The 24306-nt window shown below is 40.4% G+C and overlaps 1 protein-coding gene across 1 annotated transcript in view; it reads left to right on the top strand.

Moving 5' to 3' along the window:
- PTEN (phosphatase and tensin homolog) overlaps positions 1 to 21841 on the top strand; it is a 49515-nt gene extending 27674 nt beyond the window's left edge. The window contains exons 5-9 of the mRNA XM_081912986.1: positions 64 to 302; positions 11113 to 11254; positions 13237 to 13403; positions 17474 to 17701; positions 19010 to 21841. Of these exons, the coding sequence (XP_081769112.1) occupies positions 64 to 302; positions 11113 to 11254; positions 13237 to 13403; positions 17474 to 17701; positions 19010 to 19195 (962 nt within the window). The 3' untranslated portion in view covers positions 19196 to 21841. The remainder of the gene's footprint in view (positions 1 to 63; positions 303 to 11112; positions 11255 to 13236; positions 13404 to 17473; positions 17702 to 19009) is intronic.
- Positions 21842 to 24306: the final 2465 nt, after the last annotated feature.

The raw sequence follows: 24306 nt of genomic DNA, 5'->3' as shown, positions 1-24306 counted from the left end.
TATTGATATGTTAGATTTAACAGTAATCTGACTCTTGACTAATCAGTACACTCTGTTTTATAGTTGCACAGTATCCTTTTGAAGACCATAATCCACCACAGCTGGAGCTTATCAAACCTTTTTGTGAAGATCTTGACCAATGGCTTAGTGAAGATGGCAGTCATGTTGCAGCAATCCACTGTAAAGCTGGAAAGGGACGAACTGGTGTAATGATTTGTGCATATTTGTTACATCGAGGAAGATTTCAGAAGGCACAAGAAGCCCTAGATTTCTATGGGGAAGTAAGGACCAGAGATAAAAAGGTAAGAAGCTTGATTTTACTACATATGCATTATGCCTTTATTTGTAAATCAATTGTGTAGGGTATCTTGAAACTGGTGGGTGGTTTGTTTTATGTTTGCTTTTTTGACATGCTTATGTTTGTGCCATGAATGTACAGTATTTGAAAAAATGGTACAATTTTTTAGATTTTTTTCTTCCACAAATGGAGTCAGCAATCTTTGCCAATAAAAGGTTGGGGGAGAGGAAACTCAGTCTTAGGTATGGGCAAAATAAAAAAAATCCTTCCAGTAGCACTTTAGAGACCAACTAAGTTTGTTATTGGTATGAGCTTTCATGTGCATGCACACTTCTTCAGATACTTCTTCAGATACCTCCAGATAGTTGGTCTCTAAGGTGCTACTGGAAGTAATTTTTTTTTTAATTTTTTATTTCCCCCTGACTACGGCAGACCAACATGGCTACCTACCTGTATTAGGTATGGGCAGTCATGGGCAGGAATTCCGTTCCAAGATGGCGGCGCATTCATACGCTGCAGCTCTGAGCTCCCAATACCTCACCTACTCACGCACAAAACTGGTAAACATTGGGCTCACAAGAAAAATAGAGATAACTAGAGAGTTTCAAAGGTCTCACTGCATAGTAAGACCTCCAGGATCTCTATGGATTGTCGACGGGAGGGGGAAGTGCCGAAAGAAGCGAAAGAGAAAAGAGCGAAAGCAAAAATGTGGTTGCAGAGCTGGTCTGTTAACCTGGCTTCGAAAAAAACCCACGAGACCAGCACTGCCAAGCGTCTTCCTTACCAACACCAGATCTCTCGTCCACAAAATTGACCAACTGTAGCTGCTGATGGCAGCAAACAAGCTTCTTCATCAGTACCGGATGCGGCAGTTGAGCTGATAAATAGAATAATTTATCGCTCTGATAGAAATGGTAATTCTGGTAAAGCTAGGGGCGGAGGAGTCTGTATTTACATACACAATGGTTGGTGCGTTAACAGCAAAGTAGCTTACAAGTATTGCTCCCCAGATCTAGAATTGATGGCAGTTACATGTCGGCCATTTTATTTGCCTAGAGAAGGAACTGTCATTATTATAGCTGTTTATATTCTATCCGATGCTAATGTCAGTGCGGCACTTTCTAAGCTATATGACGTCATCTCCGAGCAGCAGCATAGCCACCCAAAGGGTGCCGTTGTTGTGGCAGGGGACATCAATCAAGCCTGCCTAAAGACGGTTTTTCCTAAGTTTGAACAGTTTGTGAAATTTCCCACTAGAGGACAGAATATTCTAGATCTCACGTATTCCAACTTGAAACAGGCATACAGGGCAATCCCCTTCTCCCACTTAGGCTCATTCGACCATTCTTCAGGTTTTCTATGTCCGATATACATCCCTCTCAGGAGAAGAATTCAGTCAGTTATAAAAACAGTTAGAATTTGGCCAGAGGGTGCTCTTAGTCAGCTCCAGGATTGTTTTGAGAGCACTGATTGGAGCGTGTTTGAACATCAAGATCTGCATAGATACACAGATGCTATACTCTCCTATATTAAAGTGTGCATCGATAATGTAACATCACAGAGATGGATTAGACTCTATTGGAACTAGTCGATCATGATCTTTTGGACCACCGCTTCGCTGATGTGGGGATACAGGGCATAGTCCATTAATGGCTGTGCTCTTTTATCTCTGGTTGGGGACAGAGGGTGGCACTAGGGAGGAAGTTGTCGGCGCGCCACCCCTTGGTGTGTGGAGTGCCGCAGGGCGCAGTCCTCTCCCCAATGCTTTTTAACATCTTTATGCGCCCCCTTGCCCAGATTATCTGGAGCTTTGGGCTGGGTTGTCACCAATGTGCTGATGACACTGGGCTCTATCTGCTGATGGATGGCCATACCGACTCGATCCCTGACACACTGACCAGATGTTTGGAAGCTGTGGCTGGATGGTTTCGTGGGAGCCGATTGAAACTAAATCCTTTGAAGACAGAGGTCCTCTGGCTGGGTCGGGATGGTATGGGGATGAGGGACCAACTCCCTTCTCTTGCGGGGTCCCAATTAGTGCCATTGCCTTCCGTTAAGTGTTTGGGTGTAATCCTTGACGCCTCCCTTTCCATGGAGGCGCAGGTTACAACAACCGCCAAGGCGACATTTTTTCACCTTCGCTGCATCAAGCAGTTGGTCCCTTACCTTTCTTGCCCCGACCTGGCCACAGTGATCCATGCGATGGTCACCTCCAGGCTTGACTACTGTAATTCGCTCTACGCAGGGCTGCCCTTGAAGCTGTCTCAGAAACTCCCGCGGGTACAGAATGCTGCAGCGAGGCTCCTCACAGGGTCTCTGCCATGGGAGCATATTCACCCAGTGCTTTTCCAGCTGCATTGGCTCCCGGTGGAGTACAGGGTCAGATTTAAGGTGCTGGTTTTAACTTTTAAAGCCCTTCACGGCCTAGGACCCTCGTACCTACGGGATCGCCTCTCCTGGTGTGCCCCACGGAGGACCTTAAGGTCCATATATAGCAACACCCTAGAGGTCTCTGGCCCTAAGGAAGTTAGATTAGCCTCAACGAGAGCCAGGGCTTTCTCAACACTGGCTCCGGCCTGCGGAAAGAGATCAGATCCCGCAGGGCCTGTAAGACAGAGTTGTTCCACCTGGCCTTTGGCTCAGAATCAGTTTGATTCCCTCCCCCTTTTTCTTTTTCCTTTCTCCTACCCGGTCTTGGCTGGGGAGGGCGGGGTATAAATTATTATTATTATTATTATTATTATTATTATTAATTATTATAGCATCTACACAAGTTCTGCCAAAAGAAGATAGGTCTTCAGTTCACAGATGCCGAGCCTCTTCTTCCTTCCAATAGCAGCTCAAACAGTCAAATGGAGTGTAATATAATTGGTATATGATTACTTATTTCAGAATCTGAATTTGAGCATGAAGCATGAGAAATAAAGTAGTTGCTGGTGCCCATTGGGACTGGTAGGACAGAAGCCTGGCAGTCCCCATAGCAGGTGGAGACAGAGCCAATGAAGGGCAGAGCCAACTAATTCTTCCCCACCCTCCTCCCAGCTGTGTTCTAGAAGGGCAACACTGAGAGTAAGGAGGAGGAAACTGACAGGCAGGGCCACCTTTCTGATTGGAGACAAGTAAGCAGGTAGGCAGGACCAGGAAAGGACCATTAGCCCTAATAGACCAGTCTCCACTAGAGAAATATATAATAAAAACATTACTGATTTGACTACAATAATTTTAAGGGTGTTTTGACATTCTACCTTTTTAAATTGTTACCCTATAGGTTCTGTCATACTATATTTTAATCCAAATACTAATTGGCTTTGTGCAGTCCTATATGTAGAAATACACCTGTACAGATTGCCATTGGAACCTAAAAAGCTCTCGAAAATTAGGAGCATTGCCTACCAATCATGCAGTAAACTCACTCTCTCATGGGGATCGGAGGCTGTAATTTCCGCTTTAGTTTCTTCCTGACCACACAGGAAATAGCATCAGAAAGGGACCTCTCTTTGGGAGCTCTGTAAGTCAGTTGTGGTGTTTGAATCTCTTAGTTCACCTTTTCATCAACATAGTGGCTTTCATCTTGCTTCTGTAATAATTGAAACCTTACTTTAGAAATTATGTATTTTTTATTAATTGTTTTCATCGTTTATACCCTGCCATTTAGCCAGAAGGGCTCTCAAAGCAACTTACAAAATGAGTTCTAAGGCATGCTGAAAATGCAGTAGTAAATTCTCAGAGTCATTTACCATATTTTTCGCCCTATTGGACGCACTTTTTCCCCTCCAAAAATGAAGGTGAAATCTGTGTGCACTGACCTCTCTCGCTCTCCAGGCTTCAGGAAGCTATCAGCAAGCCTGGGGAGCCCGCGGGAGTTCTTTGCTTCAGAGCGCCCCGCGCTTCGGGCAGATATCGGCAGCCTAGGGAGCCTTGCGGGAGTTCCCATAGGGCTCCCTAGGCTGCGGATAGCAGCCTGCTGCCCGGAATGCGGGGCGTGCTGAAGCCGTGGCTGGGGGGGAATAAATCCCCCCTTTATTTCCCCCCAAAAAACTAGGTGCGCCCTATGGGCCGGTGCGTCCAATGGGGCGAAAAATACGGTACATGGCATCTGCTTGGGAGAGGATCCTGTTGTTGACACAAGTAAGAATGGTCAAACCCAGAAAGCTTAATGTTTATTGGACAAATACTTTTAGGCTATCGTGGTCGCACTTTGTGTTCAACACCCTCTGGCACTCTCTTCTGACGGTCATTCATTCTGTGTTGTTCATGCAAGCTACAGGGTCCACTTCTTCAAAGACTTATCATCTGTCCTCAAAGTTGTCATGCAAGCCTTCCACTTTCAAGATGATTAGCTTTAAATTTTTGGCATTGAGATATTTTACTTTTTATATCTTGGCATTGAGATATTTTTTTTCTAGATCGGAAGCTATGGAACCTTCCTTCTTTGTTATTTCTAATTCCATGGCCGCTAAATCTCCCTTGATAGCAAATACAAGGTTACTTTCAAATGATTATGATTTGGGAAATGGCATCTGGCTCTACAGTAGTTGATTGCACTGAGTTTGTAATTTCTTCTTTGAAGATATATCTCATCATATAAAAACAACTGTATTTCTGTCCTATCAGGAACTTATGTTGGAATTTATGATTCTCCTCCTCCACGTGCTATCCTTATGACTGAGACATAGGCTGATAGTGAGTAGCCCAAGGTCACCCAGGGAGCTTCATAGTTGTGTGGTGATTTTAACTCTGGTCTCCTATATCCTAGTCCGCCCATGTTCTGGAAAGGCAAAGAAGTGAATACATTGGGGTGGGGATTATATTATCAGTAGGGTTGAAAGTTTAGGGCATTACCTTTTTTAGCAGTTCAGATTGGCACCTTTAAACAGTTCAGGCTCTGGTCCTATCTGGGAGCCATCCCCATGAAATCTAGTCGGTTTACTTCTGAGCAATATATGGTTATTGTGACATTAACACACACTCAAAATTGTGACAGCAGGGATCCCTTCTAAATGAAGATTGGACACTTTTCAGTTTGGTTAGGCACTAAGTATGTAACTGCAATGCTTTAGTGTCCTCCTCTCTTTGCAAGAGAGGATGGGATAAAACCAAATGGCCCTGCCCATGTGACCTTATTGGCTTCACCTACATGACCTCTTTGGTCATGTCATGTAACCATTGCAGTTAAGCACTTATCTTTCAAGTCCATTATTTTCAATACACCTCACTTCTTATTTGTCCACCTTTCATGTTTGGTGGAGGGGAGTGTGGATATACTTATTAATGCTTGAAAACTTTCCACCCACAAGGTTTGCTTATCTAAGTGCATACGGCTCTCTCTCTCTCTCTGGATTTCTTGATTATTTTCCTCCTAGGGTGCCTCTATGTATTGTACTTAGTAGTGAATCATCTTGATCTTTGATCAAAGTACATGCACTGGCAGGTTGGGCTTCCCATTTGCCTCTGGACAAGATGCTGTGGTTGATATGCCATAGTGAAAAACTTTCTTGTCATATTTAATTTGAGTACCACACCTGGAGTTTGCTCTTCCATCAGTCATAAGTAAACTCTTGGAACCTATAGTTAAGATAGGGTACAAATTGTGATCCTACAATATTGTTGCTTTGGCACTTACTTCAGCCAGTCATATTAGTGAATTTTCAGCTTTGTATGTTAACTCTTAAAGGTAAAGGGACCCCTGACCATTAGGTCCAGTCGTGACTGACTCTGGGGTTGCGGCGCTCATCTCGCTTTATTGGCTGAGGGAGCTGGCGTACAGCTTCCGGGTCATGTGGCCAGCATGAGTAAACCAGAGCAGTGCACGGAAATGCCGTTTACCTTCCCGCCGGAGTGGCACCTATTTATCTACTTGCACTTTGACATGCTTTTGAACTGCTAGGTTGGCAGGACCTGGGACAGAGTAATGGGAGCTCACCCCGTCACGGGGATTCGAACCGCCAACCTTCTGATCGGCAAGTGCTAGGCTCTGTGGTTTAACCCACAGTGCCACCCACGTCCCATGTTAACTCTTACCTGCTTTTAATCCACTAATTTCATGATTTCCACAACAGTTACTCACAACATTTTTCCTCCTCTAAGGTTTCTGGAGAAGAACATGCTGTTGTGCTTGAACTTGCAGAGAGTTTTAGCCATCAGTATTGATAGAATCTTAGAGTACAGAACTTGCATGGTTGCTTCTTGTATCAATTCGGTATTATTTGGACATGGCTACTTTTCATTAGCAAGTTGAGAGACCTAGGCTGGTAGGGGCATGGTCTGGTGTGTGAAATAGCAGTGCTTGATCGTCATAGTATATCAATCTTTATAGAGCTGCTGCGAGGTGGAAAAGCAGTAACTTTTCAGATTCACCTTGAAAAACATGAGGCATCATGGTGCTAGTGTTCTTGTACAAAGTCTTATATTAATTGCACTATCATTATAAAATCCAAGGAGCCGTATTTAATTATCCATGATCTCTGAGCAGGCAAGGGCTTCAGGAGGTAACTGGAGTTCTTTAACTTTCTCTTCTTCCACAGCATTGCAGCCTATGAAGAATACGAGCTTCTCCACTGCAATATATTTCGGAGGATAACAGGGTTAATCCTCTAAGCTACCTTTCTTAATAGGATGCATACCTGGAAGCTCTTTAATTCTCTCCACCTTCCCATCCCCTGGTAGCTCTGAACTTCATAACTATTTCTTTTCACATGGGGTCCAGTAACATTTTTATGCTTTCACTTAGGTCCCTGTTCTCTGTAGTGCTAGTTGAATACATTTCCTGTTGATCTTGCTCATGGGAGGGGAAGGGGGGATGTGATATCTATGTATTCGGTATTGTGACATAAGAAATTTATTGTAAATACAGTGTTTTGCTTGGAGCCTTGAGGTTTTTGCAGAATTGAGCTGCTTTTTAAAGCGCCTAAAAAGGTTCAGAATTAATCTTGCTTTAGTAGGCTGAACATCAAAACAAATGGAAAATCTCTGAATGTACAGGTATCAATATTTTTCTCTTCATTTGGAATGCAGAATTGAGGGTACCTTGCTGGAGTTGGATTCTGTATATACCCTCAGAAGTGCATGATTAACTCAGTGTTATCAGAGTTGAGTTGTCATTTTCAGTACATTAATGTACTGCTATTTAGTGGTTTTCTACAGGTGATACCCCTGGTTCAACATTCTGGCTTGAGGTTTTTTTTTGTCTGAAGTTTTAGTGTTGCATTTATGTTTGGGGACAACAACAATGACTTATAGCTTGAAAAAGAAATCAGTTACATGTGAAGAAGAATCTGGAGGATAGAAATGTTACGAACTGTGAAAGTTAATGAGAGAAATTTTCAAGTGATTTTTGTTTCATTTGGATGCAGTTTGGCAAGAGTGAGTCTGAACACTTTACGTAACTATACCTGAGTGTATTGATGCTCAGCACTGGTTAAGGTCAAAATGATTTTCTAAACATTTATTGAATATATGTAAAATAATTCTTTACAGCTGAAAACGCTGGCAGCATTAAGATAAATTCACCAGTGTAAATAAGACTTGAAGGATGCAATAATGGAATACTGATTGGTATAGTTTTTGTAAAATATGCAGGGATTTAAGATATGTAAAATGAACCATGGAAAGAGAAGAACGGAAGTCACTGATATCTTAAGGATATAAAATGAGTATTTGAAATTGTAAAACAGAAAATTTAATAAAAACAAACAACATGATTTTCTAGTTTCTAATCTCAATAAATACCTTGTTTCATTTTGGGCTGAATAGAATCAACATTTGTTTTGAGTTGTACCATGTAAATGGCTTACAGTATTGAACAAATATGGCATAAATTACGAGAACTACCCCTTGTTTAAAATAAATTGTTTTCAGTATACCAAAATATTTTGTATGTGCTGCAAAGTTCGGTCATTAATATATTTAGCTATATTCCAAACTTCTGAAAAATGACTGGTGTGTTTAGAAATTGGAAAAGAACATGTCTGTGAATAGAAAATTCTGAAAAATAGTTACTTCATTATAGAAGAAAAAGCCTCCATAGTTTACAATGCAGATGCTTTCATGTGCATGCAGATCAAAGTAAAGTGCAGAATGGAAAAATAATGTACAGTCCTGGTTTTGAAAACAGTTTTACGATTCTCAGTATTGGTTTGCAAAGGAAAAGGATAGTGGTTATACTATAACTTTCAGCTCAGCTCTCATGATCAGAATTCGACCTGTACAAATAATCCATCCTATTCTCTGTGTGGAATATATATGAATTTAGGCCCATATTCAGATAAACTATGACAACTCAGCTGTGATTTCCATGACTAAAACAGTTGACTGCACTTTATTTGTTTTAAGGACTAGTACTTATTTCCATACAATAACAGGAGCATGATGACTAGTGATAGTTGGTGATGTGTAGTCTGTTTTGAACAACTGAACTGGAACTTAATCTTCTGTATTAGTATTTTTATACACGATAAAGTAGAGAAAAGCAGAAGATCAGTGGAGTCTAGTAGAATAAATTAGTGTTATCTTGATGCTTTCTGTGGATACTTCCTGCTACCATTTAAAATATCAGAACTACAGGGCCTGCTGAAATTTCTCCTTCTGCCCGTTTCTTCTTATATTTCTACTTCTTATAATGAACTACTTATGTATTTTTGCATGTAACTTTGCTGCAATGGAAGACAGGACCTGGATAATCCACTATTTAATTAACCCCACCCAATGGACTAGAATGTGGTCTAAATCTCCCTTTTAGTCCATCTCAGCCAAAAGAAGGGAACTCACCCTGAACTTCACCTACAGGTGGTACTCAACACTATGGAAACAGGTGCTGATATGCCCAGGAACCTCACCAAAACTTTGGAGAGATTTCACCTCCACAGGCACATACCTCCATATGTGGTGGGAATGCCCCCAAATCCAACTCTTCTGGACAGCAGTCCTACAAGAAATATGCCAAATAGCTAAACCAGTATTAGAACTCAACTCAGAACTGGCACTACAGAACACCTTCCAAGACCATAATGACAACTCACATTATATGGAGCTTATAACCCACCTACTCTCAGCAGCCAGAAGCCTCATAGCCAGACACTGGAGAGACCTGTCAGGGTGAACATGGACCAGTGGTACCAAATCATATGGGAAACAGCCTTGCTAGAAAAGCTAACCTATAAACTGGAACTGACACGGGGACAAATAGAAGAGGGCGCCTTCACCCCGATATGGCTCCACTTCATCACATACACAGCCCAACTAGACAACAAGAACCCACCAACAGCATACAAATCAACCTGGCTTACTTGACCCAGCAAGCTGCCCCCCATGCAAACACACCCCATTGCAACTAATCACAGACAACCAACCACACCCTGGGCCTCCAAACTCTCTCACTACCAAGGAAAAGTAACAAGTGACTAGAAAAATAATCTATCTAGTTGATGCTGACACAAAACCCTGCACGTACACTGTAAAAAATATAAATTTCACCACCACCCCTTCTCTCTCCGCTCTTCTTCCTGACCTTATACTGTACTCAACACTAATATCTCATAATATCTCAAAAATGTGACATTTTTTCACCTTCACCGCATCAAGCAGTTGGTCCCTTACCTTTCCCGCCCCGACCTGGCCACAGTGATCCATGCGACGGTCATCTCCAGGCTTGACTACTGTAATTCGTTCTACGCGGGGCTGCCCTTGAAGCTGTTACAGACACTCCAGCGGGTACAGAATGCTGCAGCGAGGCTCCTCACGGGGTCTCTGCCATGGGAGCATATTCACCCAGTGCTTTTCAAGCTGCACTGGCTCCCGGTGGAGTACAGGGTCAGATTTAAGGTGCTGCTTTTGACCTTTAAAGCCCTTCATGGCCTAGGACCCTCGTACCTGCGGGACCGCCTCTCCTGGTATGCCCCACAGAGAGCCTCAAGGTCCATAAATAGCAACACCCTAGTGGTCCCAGGCCCTAAGGAAGTTAGATTGGCGTCAACCAGAGCCAGGGCCTTTTCAGCTCTGGCTCCGGCCTGGTGGAAGGCTCTGCCTCATGAGACCAGGGCCCTGCAGGATCTGATTTATTTCCACAGGGCCTGTAAGACAGAGTTGTTCTGCCTGGCCTTTGGCTTGGAGCCAATTTGATTCCCTCCCTCCCTCTCTTTCTTTTTTCTTTTCCTTCTCCTCCTGCGATGAGGCTACATTTTAATATTTTAATGTTCCATTATTTTAATGTTGTATTTTATTTTGTTTTTAAGTTGTAATCATTCATTTTGCTTTTATTATTGCTTGTAAGCCGCTCTGAGCCCGGCCTTGGCTGGGGAGGGCGGGGTATAAATAAAAAATTATTATCATTATTATTATAACAAAGGTAAATGATCTGTAGAAAAGACTGTACAACTTGTAAAAAGAGACAAGACGTACTTTTGTAAACCAAGAAATTTTTTAATAATAATAAAAACCAACTATTGTAGGTAACCAGTCTTCTATGCAGCATCATGGAAGTGAGTGACAGAATATGGAATTAAACTGTTATAAAAGAAGAAGTTCAAGAAACATTGAATATACATAGAAAACCATTCCAAGATTTACATAATGGGAAAGCATTTACTGATAGCTTTTGTCTTTTCTTTTTGGTTACAGTTAATTTTATAGCATGCTACAGGCTTGCCAATGTTTAAGTGCTCTCATACTGGCTTTGAAGAGTACATATTAAGGAGCATAGGAATTAATTGAGAGATAAGATTCATATTCAGAAATGTATGAAAGTCAAGTAACAAAGTGTGAAAATGGCATACATGATTAGTATTCTTGATCTTATAGATATTTTTTTATTTATTTAGGGAGTAACTATTCCCAGTCAGAGGCGCTATGTATATTACTATAGCTACCTGTTAAAGAATCATCTGGATTACAGACCAGTGGCCCTCCTGTTTCATAAGATGATGTTTGAAACTATTCCGATGTTTAGTGGCGGCACTTGCAGTAAGTATCTTTTTAAACATTTTTACTTTGAAAGGTTGTCTACTAATATTTGTATTTACATCTGTTCACTGTTGATCTCATTTCATAACCACTTTAATTTTGGCAAAGTTAGCCATGTCTGTAGACTAAGGATCAGAGTCAACTAGCCTGGTGCACAGTGGCAGCTAGTGTAAGGACTCATACTAGCACAATAGGGCTGTCCTCCTCTGTGCCCCCCACCTCCCTCAGATCCTCTCTGGAGGGTCAGGAGACACCTAAAACAGCACATGGGAGGAGAGGAGAGGCCATTTGTCTGGCAAGTAAAAATTCTTGTGTTGATGGAACTATCATATTAGTACAACGTTGAATTCCATTTTCTCTCTTCCCTCCCTGCCTGTTAAAGAAATTGGCTGGAGTATTCATTTGTTCACCTAAATGCTTCATTACATTTTTTTCTGTCGCTTCTCCTTTCTAGTTTAGTTTGTAATTCAGAATGAATTATGAAATTCCGACTCTACATTCCATGTAAGAGGCACGCAGCCTAATCATATGCATGTTTAAGCTGTTCAAAAATAAGTACCAATGAGTTGAATAGAGCTTATTCCCACATATGTATGCATAGGATTGTTGTCTTGGTCAGCAAGCTTATTTTGCTTTTGCCCAAATTCTTGGACAGGCAAGGTAAGACCTTTCCATACTAGCCTTTAGTTCAAGCCATAAATTCTCATTACTGTATTTTCTGGTTTTTTAAAAACTTAACGTCATATCATAATATACATAATTGGTGAGAAGATGCTGAGAAGCTTTAGAGGTGAGAAGATGGGCTTTCAAGAGAGAAGCTTGTAGCTGTTTTGTTACTCCCTGGTCCTTTTTGCTGCTGCACCAAGCCAGGAATTGGCTTAGTGTGTCGTCTGACCCATGGCTTATAGTTAAACTCTGTCCTCAGTAAGCACAAGCTGTGTTAGAAGGGGAAAAGGAATGAGCTCCCCTGCCACATGGATACTTGGCAGCAAGAATACCTAATTTTTAAGAGATTCAGTATCTTTACACGTGTAATTTGACAATTTGACAAGAGCTTAATTTGTTTCAACTCTTATTATATTAACTGTTTGCATTAATTTAAACTTGTATGTGATCAAGTATATAGAACAAACTTTCTTCCCAGTTTAGAAAAGCAGAACTGATATTTAACAATACTTTGCTGCTATGAGTCTGAAGTGAACAAACTAGTTTGGCCTTCACATAGTCCCAGTAAGCCATAGCTTTGCTTGCCATTATGCAAACCAGGCCATTATATTAAATCTGTGGTTCTGTTGAGTAGTTTTGTTCCTTGGTTGGCTAGACGTTTTCTAGCTAATTCAGCTGATTAAATTGCCAGTCACTTGCATTCTAGTTGAGGCTCACTGTATTAACATTCTTCAATAGAAGGGACGCGGGTGGCGCTGTGGGTAAAACCTCAGCGCCTAGGACTTGCCGATCGTCAGGTCGGCGGTTCGAATCCCCGTGGCGGGGTGCGCTCCCACCGTTCGGTCCCAGCGCCTGCCAACCTAGCAGTTCGAAAGCACCCTCGGGTGCAAGTAGATAAATAGGGACCGCTTACCAGCGGGAAGGTAAACGGCGTTCCGTGTGCTGCGCTGGCTCGCCAGATGCAGCTTGTCATGCTGGCCACGTGACCTGGAAGTGTCTGCGGACAGCGCTGGCTCCCGGCCTATAGAGTGAGATGAGCACACAACCCTAGAGTCTGGCAAGACTGGCCCGTACGGGCAGGGGTACCTTTACCTTTATAGAAGGCTCTTAAGTAATCCAGTGCTAGATTGATGTATGTATTGAAAATGTCACTGTTCACAACAGACTTAACTTGGAATGGTTGACTGCTTAGTATAACAACATTCATATTGATAGTCATGACTCAAACGCTTTAAAAATACTTGCTTTAGGTAAGTGTCTTTCTAATTCTGGACTTTAAATTAATTTTAAACTGCTTGGCTATTTTTATCTTGCAGATCCTCAGTTTGTGGTCTACCAACTTAAGGTAAAGATATTCACCTCCTCTTCAGGACCCCCAAGACGTGAAGACAAATACATGTACTTCGAATTCCCTCAGCCATTGCCAGTGTGTGGTGATATCAAGGTGGAATTCTTCCATAAGCAAAACAAGATGTTGAAAAAGGTGTGTTTGTTTTAATCTGAAAAAATATTGATTCCAACCCCCCCCCCCAAAAAAAAATTCCTTGCAGTTCAGTCTGCTATTGGTGGCTTTAGGCATTCTACCAAAGTGATAAGGAAGGAGATATGACTCACTCATGCTTTTCTTGTCATTGCTTCTGGATATTGTGTGAAAGGGGACAATGTATATATGCCATCTGCTCACTTAGTATTGTATCAAATGTTATAGGAAGTCAGTGCAGATGACTGATTTCTGTTTTGTTTTCCATGACTTTACCTTAGAGATGTGGACTACCACATTCTGCACTATCTGAAGTTTCCAAACCATCAGTTGCTGAAGTCTTTAGCTTATATATTCATGAATGGTGGTTGTTGAGCCCAAATCAGAAAGAATGGCAACTTGCTAATTAGGTGGTTAAATGTTTCTAAATGCTTCAGTGGACCCACAAGTGCTTCAAGTCTGAGGGCCAAATCGAATATTATGGCAGGCTGCTGCTCACATGCCTGCCCTATTTATGTGTAAAGAATTAAAGTAGGATAGGTCTAATCTTAGCATAAAAGGGAACATGTTGGTACAGTCTTATCTTCTTTTGCTGTTATCATCTGAGCAACCTTTTGTGAAAAATGAGATTGCAGGGCTGAAGCCCAAACATTGCAAGTGGTACCAGTAGTACTGGGCTTGTAAACTGGGGTTTCCCAGCCTTTTCCCACAGCTACAGTCCATTCCCCTTGCCACAGAAAAGCTGTTCTTTGTAGTCAGAGGATATTGGCATGAGATATTGCAATTTTACAAGCTTCTCTGCAGTAATCTCAAGAGGGACTTTGTTAAAAGTCTTACTGAAATCAAGATACACTGCATCCACAGTGTTCCCCTGATCCACCTAGCTTGTAACTTTATAATTAATAATAATAATAATAATAATAATGAGATTGTTCTGGCATGGCTTGTTTTTGAGAAACTGATGCTGGGTCTTAGTAATCACAGCATCCTTTTCTAAGTGCTCACAGACTGACCATTTAATTATTTGTTCTACAAAATTTCCTAGTATTGATGTCAAGCTGACCGGTTGGTAGTTAGTTTTTCTAACTACCAGTCAGCATTTCTTAACAGAAATGAGCAAAAACACTGAAACATAATTTCGTAGGACGAGGTTGGCTCAACTGTACCCAGTTTTTCAGCCTGTGCTAATTGAGCTGCTTTGAACAAAAGTAACTTTTGTTTTTGAACTGGCTTCAGATGTATTGCATTAGCAGAATGTGTTCTGGGATGGAAGCAGCCCAGTTGCACTAGGTCATTGGGAGCACTTTTGAACTGTGCTTTGGTACAGTCGTACCACCTGCAAAGTAAGCTTTCTTTGCTGCTGATTTTTGCACGATGAGAGTATTTTTTAAAAAGATGTTGCTATAATTGGCTTCAGCACAAATTTGCATTTCTAGTAAGTTTCATTCCTATTTTTAGTAACCTCTTGTATCCTATATACCAGAGTGTCCTCTGCCACTGTAATAATGAGATATAGTTGCAGCCAACATCTTTCACCCAGATCATCAACAGTTATCCAAATTAGTAATTCCTAAATAATTCTGGAATCTAGTTATGTTGGTCTGCCTTTAGAGATTTGTGGATTTACCTGGCTTTATGCCCTGAAAGCACAGATGAGTGTGCATTTAAGACATTAGAAGGTTATGATCCTGACTATCACAATGGTGTCTTAATACACATAACTACTTGGAATGTGGGATGCGGGTGGCGCTGTGGGTAAAACCTCAGTGCCTAGGACTTGCCGATCATATGGTCGGCAGTTTGAATCCCCGCGGCGGGCTGAGCTCCCGTCTTTCGGTCCCAGCTGCTGCCCACCTAGCAGTTCGAAAGCACCCCTAAGTGCAAGTAGATAAATAGGTACTGCTCTATAGCGGGAAGGTAAACGGTGTTTCTGTGTGCTGCACTGGTGCTGGCTCGCCAGAGCAGCTTCGTCACGCTGGCCACGTGACCCGGAAGTGTCTCCGGACAGCGCTGGCCCCCGGCCTCTTAAGTGAGATGGGCGCACAACCCTAGAGTCGGACACGACTGGCCTGTACGGGCAGGGGTACCTTTACCTTTTACTTGGAATGTAATCTGCCCTCTTGCGTACATGACTACCTTGTATATATACAGGTGAAACTCGAAAAATTAGAATATTGTGGAAACGTTCATTTATTTCAGTAATTCAACTTAAAAGGTGAAACTAATATATGAGATAGATTCATGACATGCAAAGCGAGATATGTCAAGCCTTTATTTGTTATAATTGTGATGTTTATGGCGTACAGGTGCTCGGTTTAGCAGCCTTTTCATAGAATCCCCAGACCAGGAAAGTAAATATAGAAGTCTAGAATCATTTCTGTTTTTTCTATGATCCTTTCAGTATAGAACTATGAAACATCTGACTAAAACAATCAGCACAAACTTTTTTGGAGGGACGGGATGGCAATAGCTTTCTAGTGGAGTGTAAGGCAACATATTGTTCTTTATCTTGTTTAACATTACTGTAACAGCAAAATTACTCCTTATAGAAACAATGTTTCTTTAATATGGCAACTTTTTATGCTTTCCTTGCACTGATGAAAAGCAGGTTGTCTCCTTTTTCAACTTAAAAGGCAGAATATACATGTGAGAAAACGAACAGTTTCTTATAGGAAGTATATCATGGAAAACATTTCTTGAAGAGAATTTGACTGTAGCAATGGATAATTTTAGTATCCCCATTGTGGTTAATTTTATTCCTCGGTTAATGAGTACTTTCGTTTCTTACCAATTGCAGCTACCACTAGCAGTGTCTAATTTACCATACAGACTTTCATGGATGTTTAACATCAGTAGATACACATATCAGAGGTTGTGAATGTTTTGTTTTGTACTAGGCCTGTTTTAATTGTACTTGTACAGAGTGGTGGTACTTAGTTGACGTGATCCTTAATTGTTGGAAAGGCCTCTAATGAATTGCATCTGATGCTGCCACATCTTGTAACCTCCAGGCCTGGAATATGAACCCTGGTTTATAGTGCTCACTTTTTTATAAGAGGATGAGCATTACAGTCACTGCATTCTTTTTTAGTGCATGGTTGAATATGAGTGAGAGAACTCAAATCTTTCTCCTTCCCTTCCAACTGCCATCCATACCGTTTTTCTGCATTCACTTGACGTTGGTGGCTGCTGCAGCAGTAGCAGAGGAAGATCTATCTCTTCCTGCTCCTCCAGTGACACTGGTCTGATGCTGTACCTGTAACCTATGTACCAGCACTTGTATAAAGTGGATATACAGCTTACCTTCTGCTGGAAAAGGAAGCTGAGGATGGAGGTGACCCCATCACAACCTCATTGCAATCATCACAAGTTCAACTTATAATTACTCCTGAAATATGTCAAGCCACTTCTCAATTTTTAAGGAAGTGGGAGAGAAGAGGAAGAAAAAGTTCAGTTCCCCAGGCCAATAAAGAGTTGGACTGAGGTGGGGTGGGGTTGTGTTAAAATTCTTGCCATGGTAGTTACAGTTAGGGGGACAGAATGCTCCTAATTCTCATGATTTCGGCTGACCAGATTTCAGGATGTAACAGCTGTGTATACAGGTATATATAAATTCAGAGTGGGAAGAGCATGCAGCGAATTCTAACACATACAGCCTTCTCCCCAAGATTGGAATTAGGGGTAACCTCCCCAATTTTTCATATTTATAGTGTCATCTGCCCTCTTCTCAGAGAAGGCATTATATGCAGCACTGATCATCTGGTCTTTGTGCCAGTTAGAAAGCTACTTATTATTGCAGTCAATTTTCAAATGGTAAAAAAGAGGAGAAAAGATTTTGAAATTAAGCACTCAACAAAATTTTAATGAATAATCATGCTAGGCATTGGGGCAGCTCTACCAGAAAGGAGGGCAGTGGAGGTATATGTGTCAGTGCAGAAATGAAGATGGGGGAAAACTCTCCCCACCATAAAACTTCTTGTGTATCTATTTGTGCAGCCAAATTTCAATAGAATATATTCATATTGTGCCATGTTTATGTTATGTTAAAACAAGTTTTTTCTTTTTGTCTCTAGGACAAAATGTTTCATTTCTGGGTAAATACATTCTTCATACCAGGACCAGAAGAAAATTCTGACAAAGTAGAAAACGGAAGTCTTCTTGGAGATCAGGAACTTGATGGGATTTTCAGTACAGAGCGTTCAGATAATGATAAGGAATATCTAATACTTACACTAACAAAAAATGATTTGGACAAGGCAAATAAAGACAAGGCAAATCGTTACTTTTCTCCAAACTTCAAGGTAGGTATATTCAGAGGCATCAAAGAAACTTGAAGTGTACTCAGAGAGATTGAAAGTATGCCATGCATAGTAAATCCGGGGTCTTATTGTACAGTGGTACCTCTGGTTATGAACTTAATTTGTTGCGGAGGTCCGTTCTTAACCTGAAACCGTTCTTAACATGAGGAGCGCTTTCGCTAATGGGGTTTTCTGCTGCTGCCGCACGACTTCCGCTCGCATCCTGGGACAAAGTTCACAACCAGGAGCATCTAATTCCGGGTTAGCAGAGCTCGTTACCCAAAGCGTTCGTAAGGAAGACGGTACGTATCCTGAGGTTCCACTGTATACCTTAAGGGTAAATGTGTGACAACCCAGCAATGAATTTATTTGTTTAAAATATTTTTAGCCCACTCTTCATCACAAGTGATCCCAGTGTATGGTACAAAAACACAACTTAAAAATAACATCATTCTGCCCAATAAATATAAAATGAGAGTGGCAGCTTCAGAATCAGTATCATAAGATTTTCAGCAGACTGCACTCCTTCCGGGTCATCTTCAAGGGCACCCCTATGTAAAGCATATTATAGTGATCTAACTGGCAGTTACTAGAGCATGAATTACTCTGGCAATCTTACCTTTGAATATCAATAACAGGAAGATGTTGAAATTTGAGAGAATTTTGTGTTAAACTGTTTTATTTGTATGTTAAAACTACTATTACACTGACTTGTTTTCCTCTTTCATTTGTGTTATCCGTACCTGCATACAAATACAGCAAGAGCTGATTTTGGCAGAACCCAAGCTGAATTCTCTTAATTGATGTTTGGTCTATAGTATGTGAGGGTGGGGGATAGCTTCCTTTTATAATTCTATTTCAGAAGCACACATTTAATAAGTACTTTGTTAGACTTTTCTTAAGGTTTCTGGGATCTCGCTAAAATCTTTTGATAGAGTAGACAGTGACCAAATCCTGAGTAGAATAACTGTTAGAATAACTAGGAAGAAGCTAAAAATATGAGGCTTTGCCATATTAATAGAAGATTGGATCAGTCAGTCAGTCTAGAAGAAATGAAAAATGTAAGATACTAATAAATCTTGAAATTACTGGTGCTGCCTTAAAGATCCCCAGTTAATCACATAAAGTACTTGCTATTTGGGTTTCTGTTTAGTGTTAATGCTTAGGTTGTGATAATATTCTGCGTTCGCTTTTCTTGTTCATAACAGTGCTGTGCACAGATGACCACACAAAGAACTACAGATGCAGGGAGCAACCTATTCCTTCTTTTCCAAGCAAATATGGACTGATATCTTTTGTCTTTTTTTCTAGGTGAAGCTATTTTTCACAAAAACAGTAGAAGAGCCATCAAACCCAGAGGCTAGCAGCTCAACTTCAGTAACACCGGATGTTAGTGATAATGAACCTGATCATTATAGGTATTCTGACACCACTGACTCTGATCCAGAGAATGAACCTTTTGACGAAGATCAGCATACGCAAATTACAAAAGTCTGAATATTTTTTTTTATTTGGGAAAAAATACCACAAAGAAGAAAACTTGAATAAACTGAATTATGGACCTTTTGAAATGGCAATAGGACATTGTGTCACAATTATCAGTTGTAGGAACAGTTCTTTTCCTGACCAATCTCATTTTGCCCTATGAAGTCTCTGGGCTTGACACTTCTTGTCCAGTTGAAAAAAAAGGTTACGTAGCTATGTTATGTATATACCTTTTCGTGTCAAGAGAACATTTAAACTTCAATTAGGAAAACACAAAGATGGCACTTTCCCATTTGATTCCAGTTTTATAAAAGTGGAGACAGATCTGATGTGTATACGTAGGGAATTTTCCTTTTGTGTTCTGTCACCAATTGAAGTGGCTGTAAAGCTCTTTCTAATACACAGGTTCACATCCTGCCCCTTTCTTTGCACTTATGTGGCAACAGATAAGTCTGCAGTTGGCTTGGAGAAGTAACGGGTTTTACTACATTCAAATGCATGTAATATGGGTAGGAGAGTGGAAAGAGAAGCTCAGAAAGGATTGTTTTGTGCTGGACCCTGGACTGTGTACCATTTCCAGCTTACTTACATGCACCTCTTTAGCATGCTACAGTAATAAATCCTGGACATTTGAGGAATCGCCGCTGTCACTGCTTGTTTGTGCATTTTATTTTTTTTAAAGCATAATGGTGCTAGAAAAGGCAGCTAGAGGGAGTGGTTCTGTATTAGGGGTACAGGAATGAACCTTCTACAGCATCTTAAAAGATCTACAAATGAAGGGATATGAAAATTTGGTTACATGTGAGACACCGTAACAATGACTTAACCATACAAATGTGGAGGCTGTCTACCAGAAATGGGCTTACACAGTTGTTTGTGTGTTACAGTTGCCATGCCCCCAGCTGTGGATGATAAATGTTGAAGTAATATTTTTTCTAAAAAAAGAAAATAAAAAAAAATCCTTGTCTTTCAAACATTTGGAACTGCTATTTCGAATTTCATGGTGTAAAATCCCATTGGTTTATTGGAGTTAAACTTGTTTATTATTGTCCCATTTGAGTAAAAGAATTTGGAATAATCCATTTTTCCTAGTCCGTTAGCATTGATAACAAGGGTATATATGGTAACTAGTCAAGGCAGAACTCAGGCTGAATACCGAACAAAGGGGCAGCATGCTGCTTCAACATTCATTGGTAAATTTGCTCCCTTTTCTAATCTGTGTAGTTGTGTGCCTATAACTTCATATTATTTTTAGTGGAACTTGCGTGTAACTGCACAGGATCATAGCTTTCATCTATTACGTAAACTTTTTTCAAAGCTAATGTTCAGATGTCCTCAGATTCGATCCAGTTCTACAATACCATAGATGGACCTTATTGGTGAGAGGTGACAACCGTGTCACCATTGACTTTCTCCTGCAACTTACGTTAAGCCTGATTTATGTTAAGACAATTTGAAAGCCACATTAGCCAACTAAAAAGTTTGTGCTTTAAAATGTTTGGATGTTGACAGTGTTCGGTGTCTTGTACAGTTCTACTGTGTAACATGGGAGGGTCAGATTGGAAATATTTCAGTGGCCTTTTGCACTGTTCTTCCTTTGGAATGTGAAGGTCTGAATGAGGGTTTGGATTTTGAATGTGTCAGTGGTTCTGAGAAGCCTTGCTTACGTTTTTATGGTATAGTCATTGGAAAAGGAAAATGGTATTATATATATATTATATATATAATATATATTATGCATACTCTCCTATACTTTATTTCAGCTACCATCCCCATAGAACATGGCAAGAATTACTATGACTGAAAGGTTTGAGTCCTAATTAAAACTTTATTTATGACAGTATTCATCATTTAGCTTGAAAATGCATTCTTGTAGGTAATTTCTTGAGTTTCTGGACTGTGTGCTTAAATTCTTGGATGTGCAGCAGCTTACATGTCTGAAATTACTTGAAGGCATCACTTTGACAGGAGCTTACTCTTAGGCCCTGTGCCATCCCTCATCATCTGTAGCCCCATTTAAAATAGTTTGTCACAGTAGTTAAAGGGCAGTTGTATAAAATAGCACCAAGGTTATATGCTGTGGCACAAATTGTAAACTGAAGGGATGTTTACATGCAGCATCAATTGTTTTCAGCTTTAAGGAAAAAGAGTTTGGGGTGCCAGTGTGCAGTTCCATGTTTAAAATTCTAGCAAACGTGCAATATGTTAACGATGCCTGTGGTTGCCACAAAGTGCCTCGTTTACCTTTTTAAAATACTGTTAAAATGTGTCATGCATGCAGATGGAAGGGGTGGAACTGTGCACTAAAAGGAGGCTTTAACTGCAATGTTTGGTAGAGCTGCCTCTTTACTCCGCCAGTTCAAAATTCTCAGTCTGTTTTCATATAGAATATTATATATATATATACATATATATATACACTAAGAAAAAAAGTCTGTTAAGCAGCCTTATTCTGATTCAGCCTCTTCAGATACTATTGTGCTGTGCAACAGTGGCTCTGTGTGTAATGCTATGCACCGAGGATACACAAAACAAGAAAATGACATGTACAGGATAATGTCTCATACAAATCAGATGTCCGTTTGTTATTGTGTTTAACAGCCCTTTATCGTAGTGTTAAAACTCCACTTAAAACTGATTAAAGTCTCATTCTTGTCACTGTGTTGGGTGTATTATTATATGGAAGCACATGGAATAAAATCACTTATATTTCAGTAAAATAATGAAAAGCACATGTGATTAAAAGCCTGGGCATTGCTTAATAGAGACGAACATGTTGGGGGGGGGGAAATTGGTGGGGTTTTGACAATTTGTGATTAGACTAGTGTAGGAATATGAATATGACTACATAATTTGGTTTTGTATTTTTGAATCTTCTGTAATAACTTCAGTATGGTGAACTTTTTTTCTGGTGCAGGAAAGAGGGTGTAGTTTAGTGGGGTAAAGCTCAAGCATTACATAATAAAGTTCTAGGTTAATATAGAGCATATCCTCAATGGCTGTTTTTAGTACTGTAGTTGCAAGGACAAGAAAAACCTGTTTGAGACCTTAGAGCTAAGAAAGACAGTGCTTTGCTAAATAGGCCATTGGTCTAAAATGGTTATTTGGCAATTCCTTTATATCTGTGCAGATCTAGAGCAATTAAACTATTCCTGTTCATTCTAATATACATCTAGCACAGGGCAATTTGCACACCTAGCTATTTTCATGGTAAACTGTCAGCCTGAATACGTAAATGAAACTTGAACATCCGAGATGGGTTAATTTTGTAGCTTTAAAAATATTACCACCAGAAACAAGTATTTATATCAACCTGTTCCTGTGTAAGAAATCAAATGCTTTGATGCATTGTTTCAGAGGTGACTGCTACTGAACAATCAATTTTTTCCTATTGGTCCAGAATGGTTTTTGATGCTAGTTTTTTGTATTTATTGTGCCCAAAAGAGCCTATTCAGATCTTACAGTGGACACTATATATTGCATTACCATTTTTTATAAAGCGTGAAGAAAGGAAACTATATGCTTTTGTTAAATTAGGCAAGATTGTCTAATTTCTAGCGTTGCCATGTTAGTGTTCATTTAATACCTTAAGTTGTGAAAAGCTGTATGGGGCAAAGATTGCTCCTAATTTTCCTAGACCTTTGTACAATACTTTCAGAATAATACGAATGTATGTCTAAAACCACAGAATAGTGTTAATGGAGGCTCAGAGAAGCCTTGTACTGTAACCGTTCCATGTTTACATGAAATGAAAACTGAAAAGTTGAGCCTTATGATACATTTCATTTCAGATTTTTTCCATTTTGTGATGCATAGTCCCAAAATCATGTTGGAGTGCTTGCTTATCTGTTGGTTTAAAAATCCCTAACCTTTCAGTTCTTTCCTACAAGTAGTCAAGCTTTTGATAGTAACACTTGAAGAAGAGAGAGAAAAGACCCATGTATTGCTCATTATATATTACCTGATTTCCCCTTTCATCATATGGAAACATACATTCTAAATTGAATGAGGACACAACTGTCCTTTTCAGACACTCTGTAAGTTCCACCTTTAAAGTCACACCTCTCCTGCTTCCACTGCCACTGTGATGAATGTAATTCCCAGAGTATGGTCTGAAAGCGCATGAGCCTACCTTCTGCTAAAGCAAAGCAGGCCTTAGTCTGGATGGGTGACCGCCTGGAAGCCACATTTGGTTTGAATTTCATGACAGAAGAAGCGGGATATAAATGTAAGAAAAATTAACAGCTGCAGAATGTTCTATCAAGGTTCTAAACCCTGTAAGAAGCCTCCATCAGAAAAGATCCCCTGCTGCAGAAAGTATGCTTAGCACGGTGATGGGAGCAACAGCAGGAGGAACACAATTCTGGGGGTCTGGGCTAAAAACTCTGCCATTTCCACCATGGTTTTCCTTCTGCATGCACATAATGTGTGAAAAGGGCTACATTGATGACACTTTTATCTGAAGTTCTTGCATACTTTTAAAAAATGTTTTTATTTGTTTTTCGTGGTACAGAAAGTTCATTTTGAGAAAACAATTGTTGCAACAGTAAACAAACAACTTGCCCCGATAAAATTACAGACTTTTCAAGTATAAAATACCGGTATGCAAAATATATGAAATTAACTGGTAGTTAACCCAGTGTTGCTTGGGAATGATAAGAAACCAAAACAACACAACAGCCTCCAAGATTTATTAATGGATTGTTTAATTTGTTGATTTCTGGGCTATACACAAAGCCCAGGTCCGGGGTGTTTCAGAGGGGAGGGATCATGGCAGACTGAAGGTTTCTCATCGGCTTCTTACTGATGGACATAGCAGTGTAGCCTCTGATGATAGCCAGACACATGTTTGTCAAAAGAAGTTGAACCGAAGGAATGGAACTGTTGCTTTAAAAAGTTTGTTCTTTGTGAGATAGGGAGATTGCAAATTTTCCTGCCTTGTGGGTTGAGTGACAGGAGGCCAAGGACTGTCATCTTGCCCAAACCATGCTGCAGTCCTATTATGGACACTGACCGCAAACACGTCCCTTTCTTAATTATCTTCGGAACAAGATAATTTACAACTCGGAAGCGTTTCTGTGTCTGCCAGTGAAAATCGTAGGTTAACAGCTTTCTGGAATAAA

The sequence above is a fragment of the Podarcis melisellensis genome (genome assembly GCF_964234715.1).
Source record: "Podarcis melisellensis genome assembly, chromosome: 5".
Taxonomy (NCBI): domain Eukaryota; kingdom Metazoa; phylum Chordata; class Lepidosauria; order Squamata; family Lacertidae; genus Podarcis; species Podarcis melisellensis.
The sequence above is the reverse complement of the archived record's forward strand: the minus strand, read 5'-3'. Positions and strand labels throughout refer to the sequence as shown.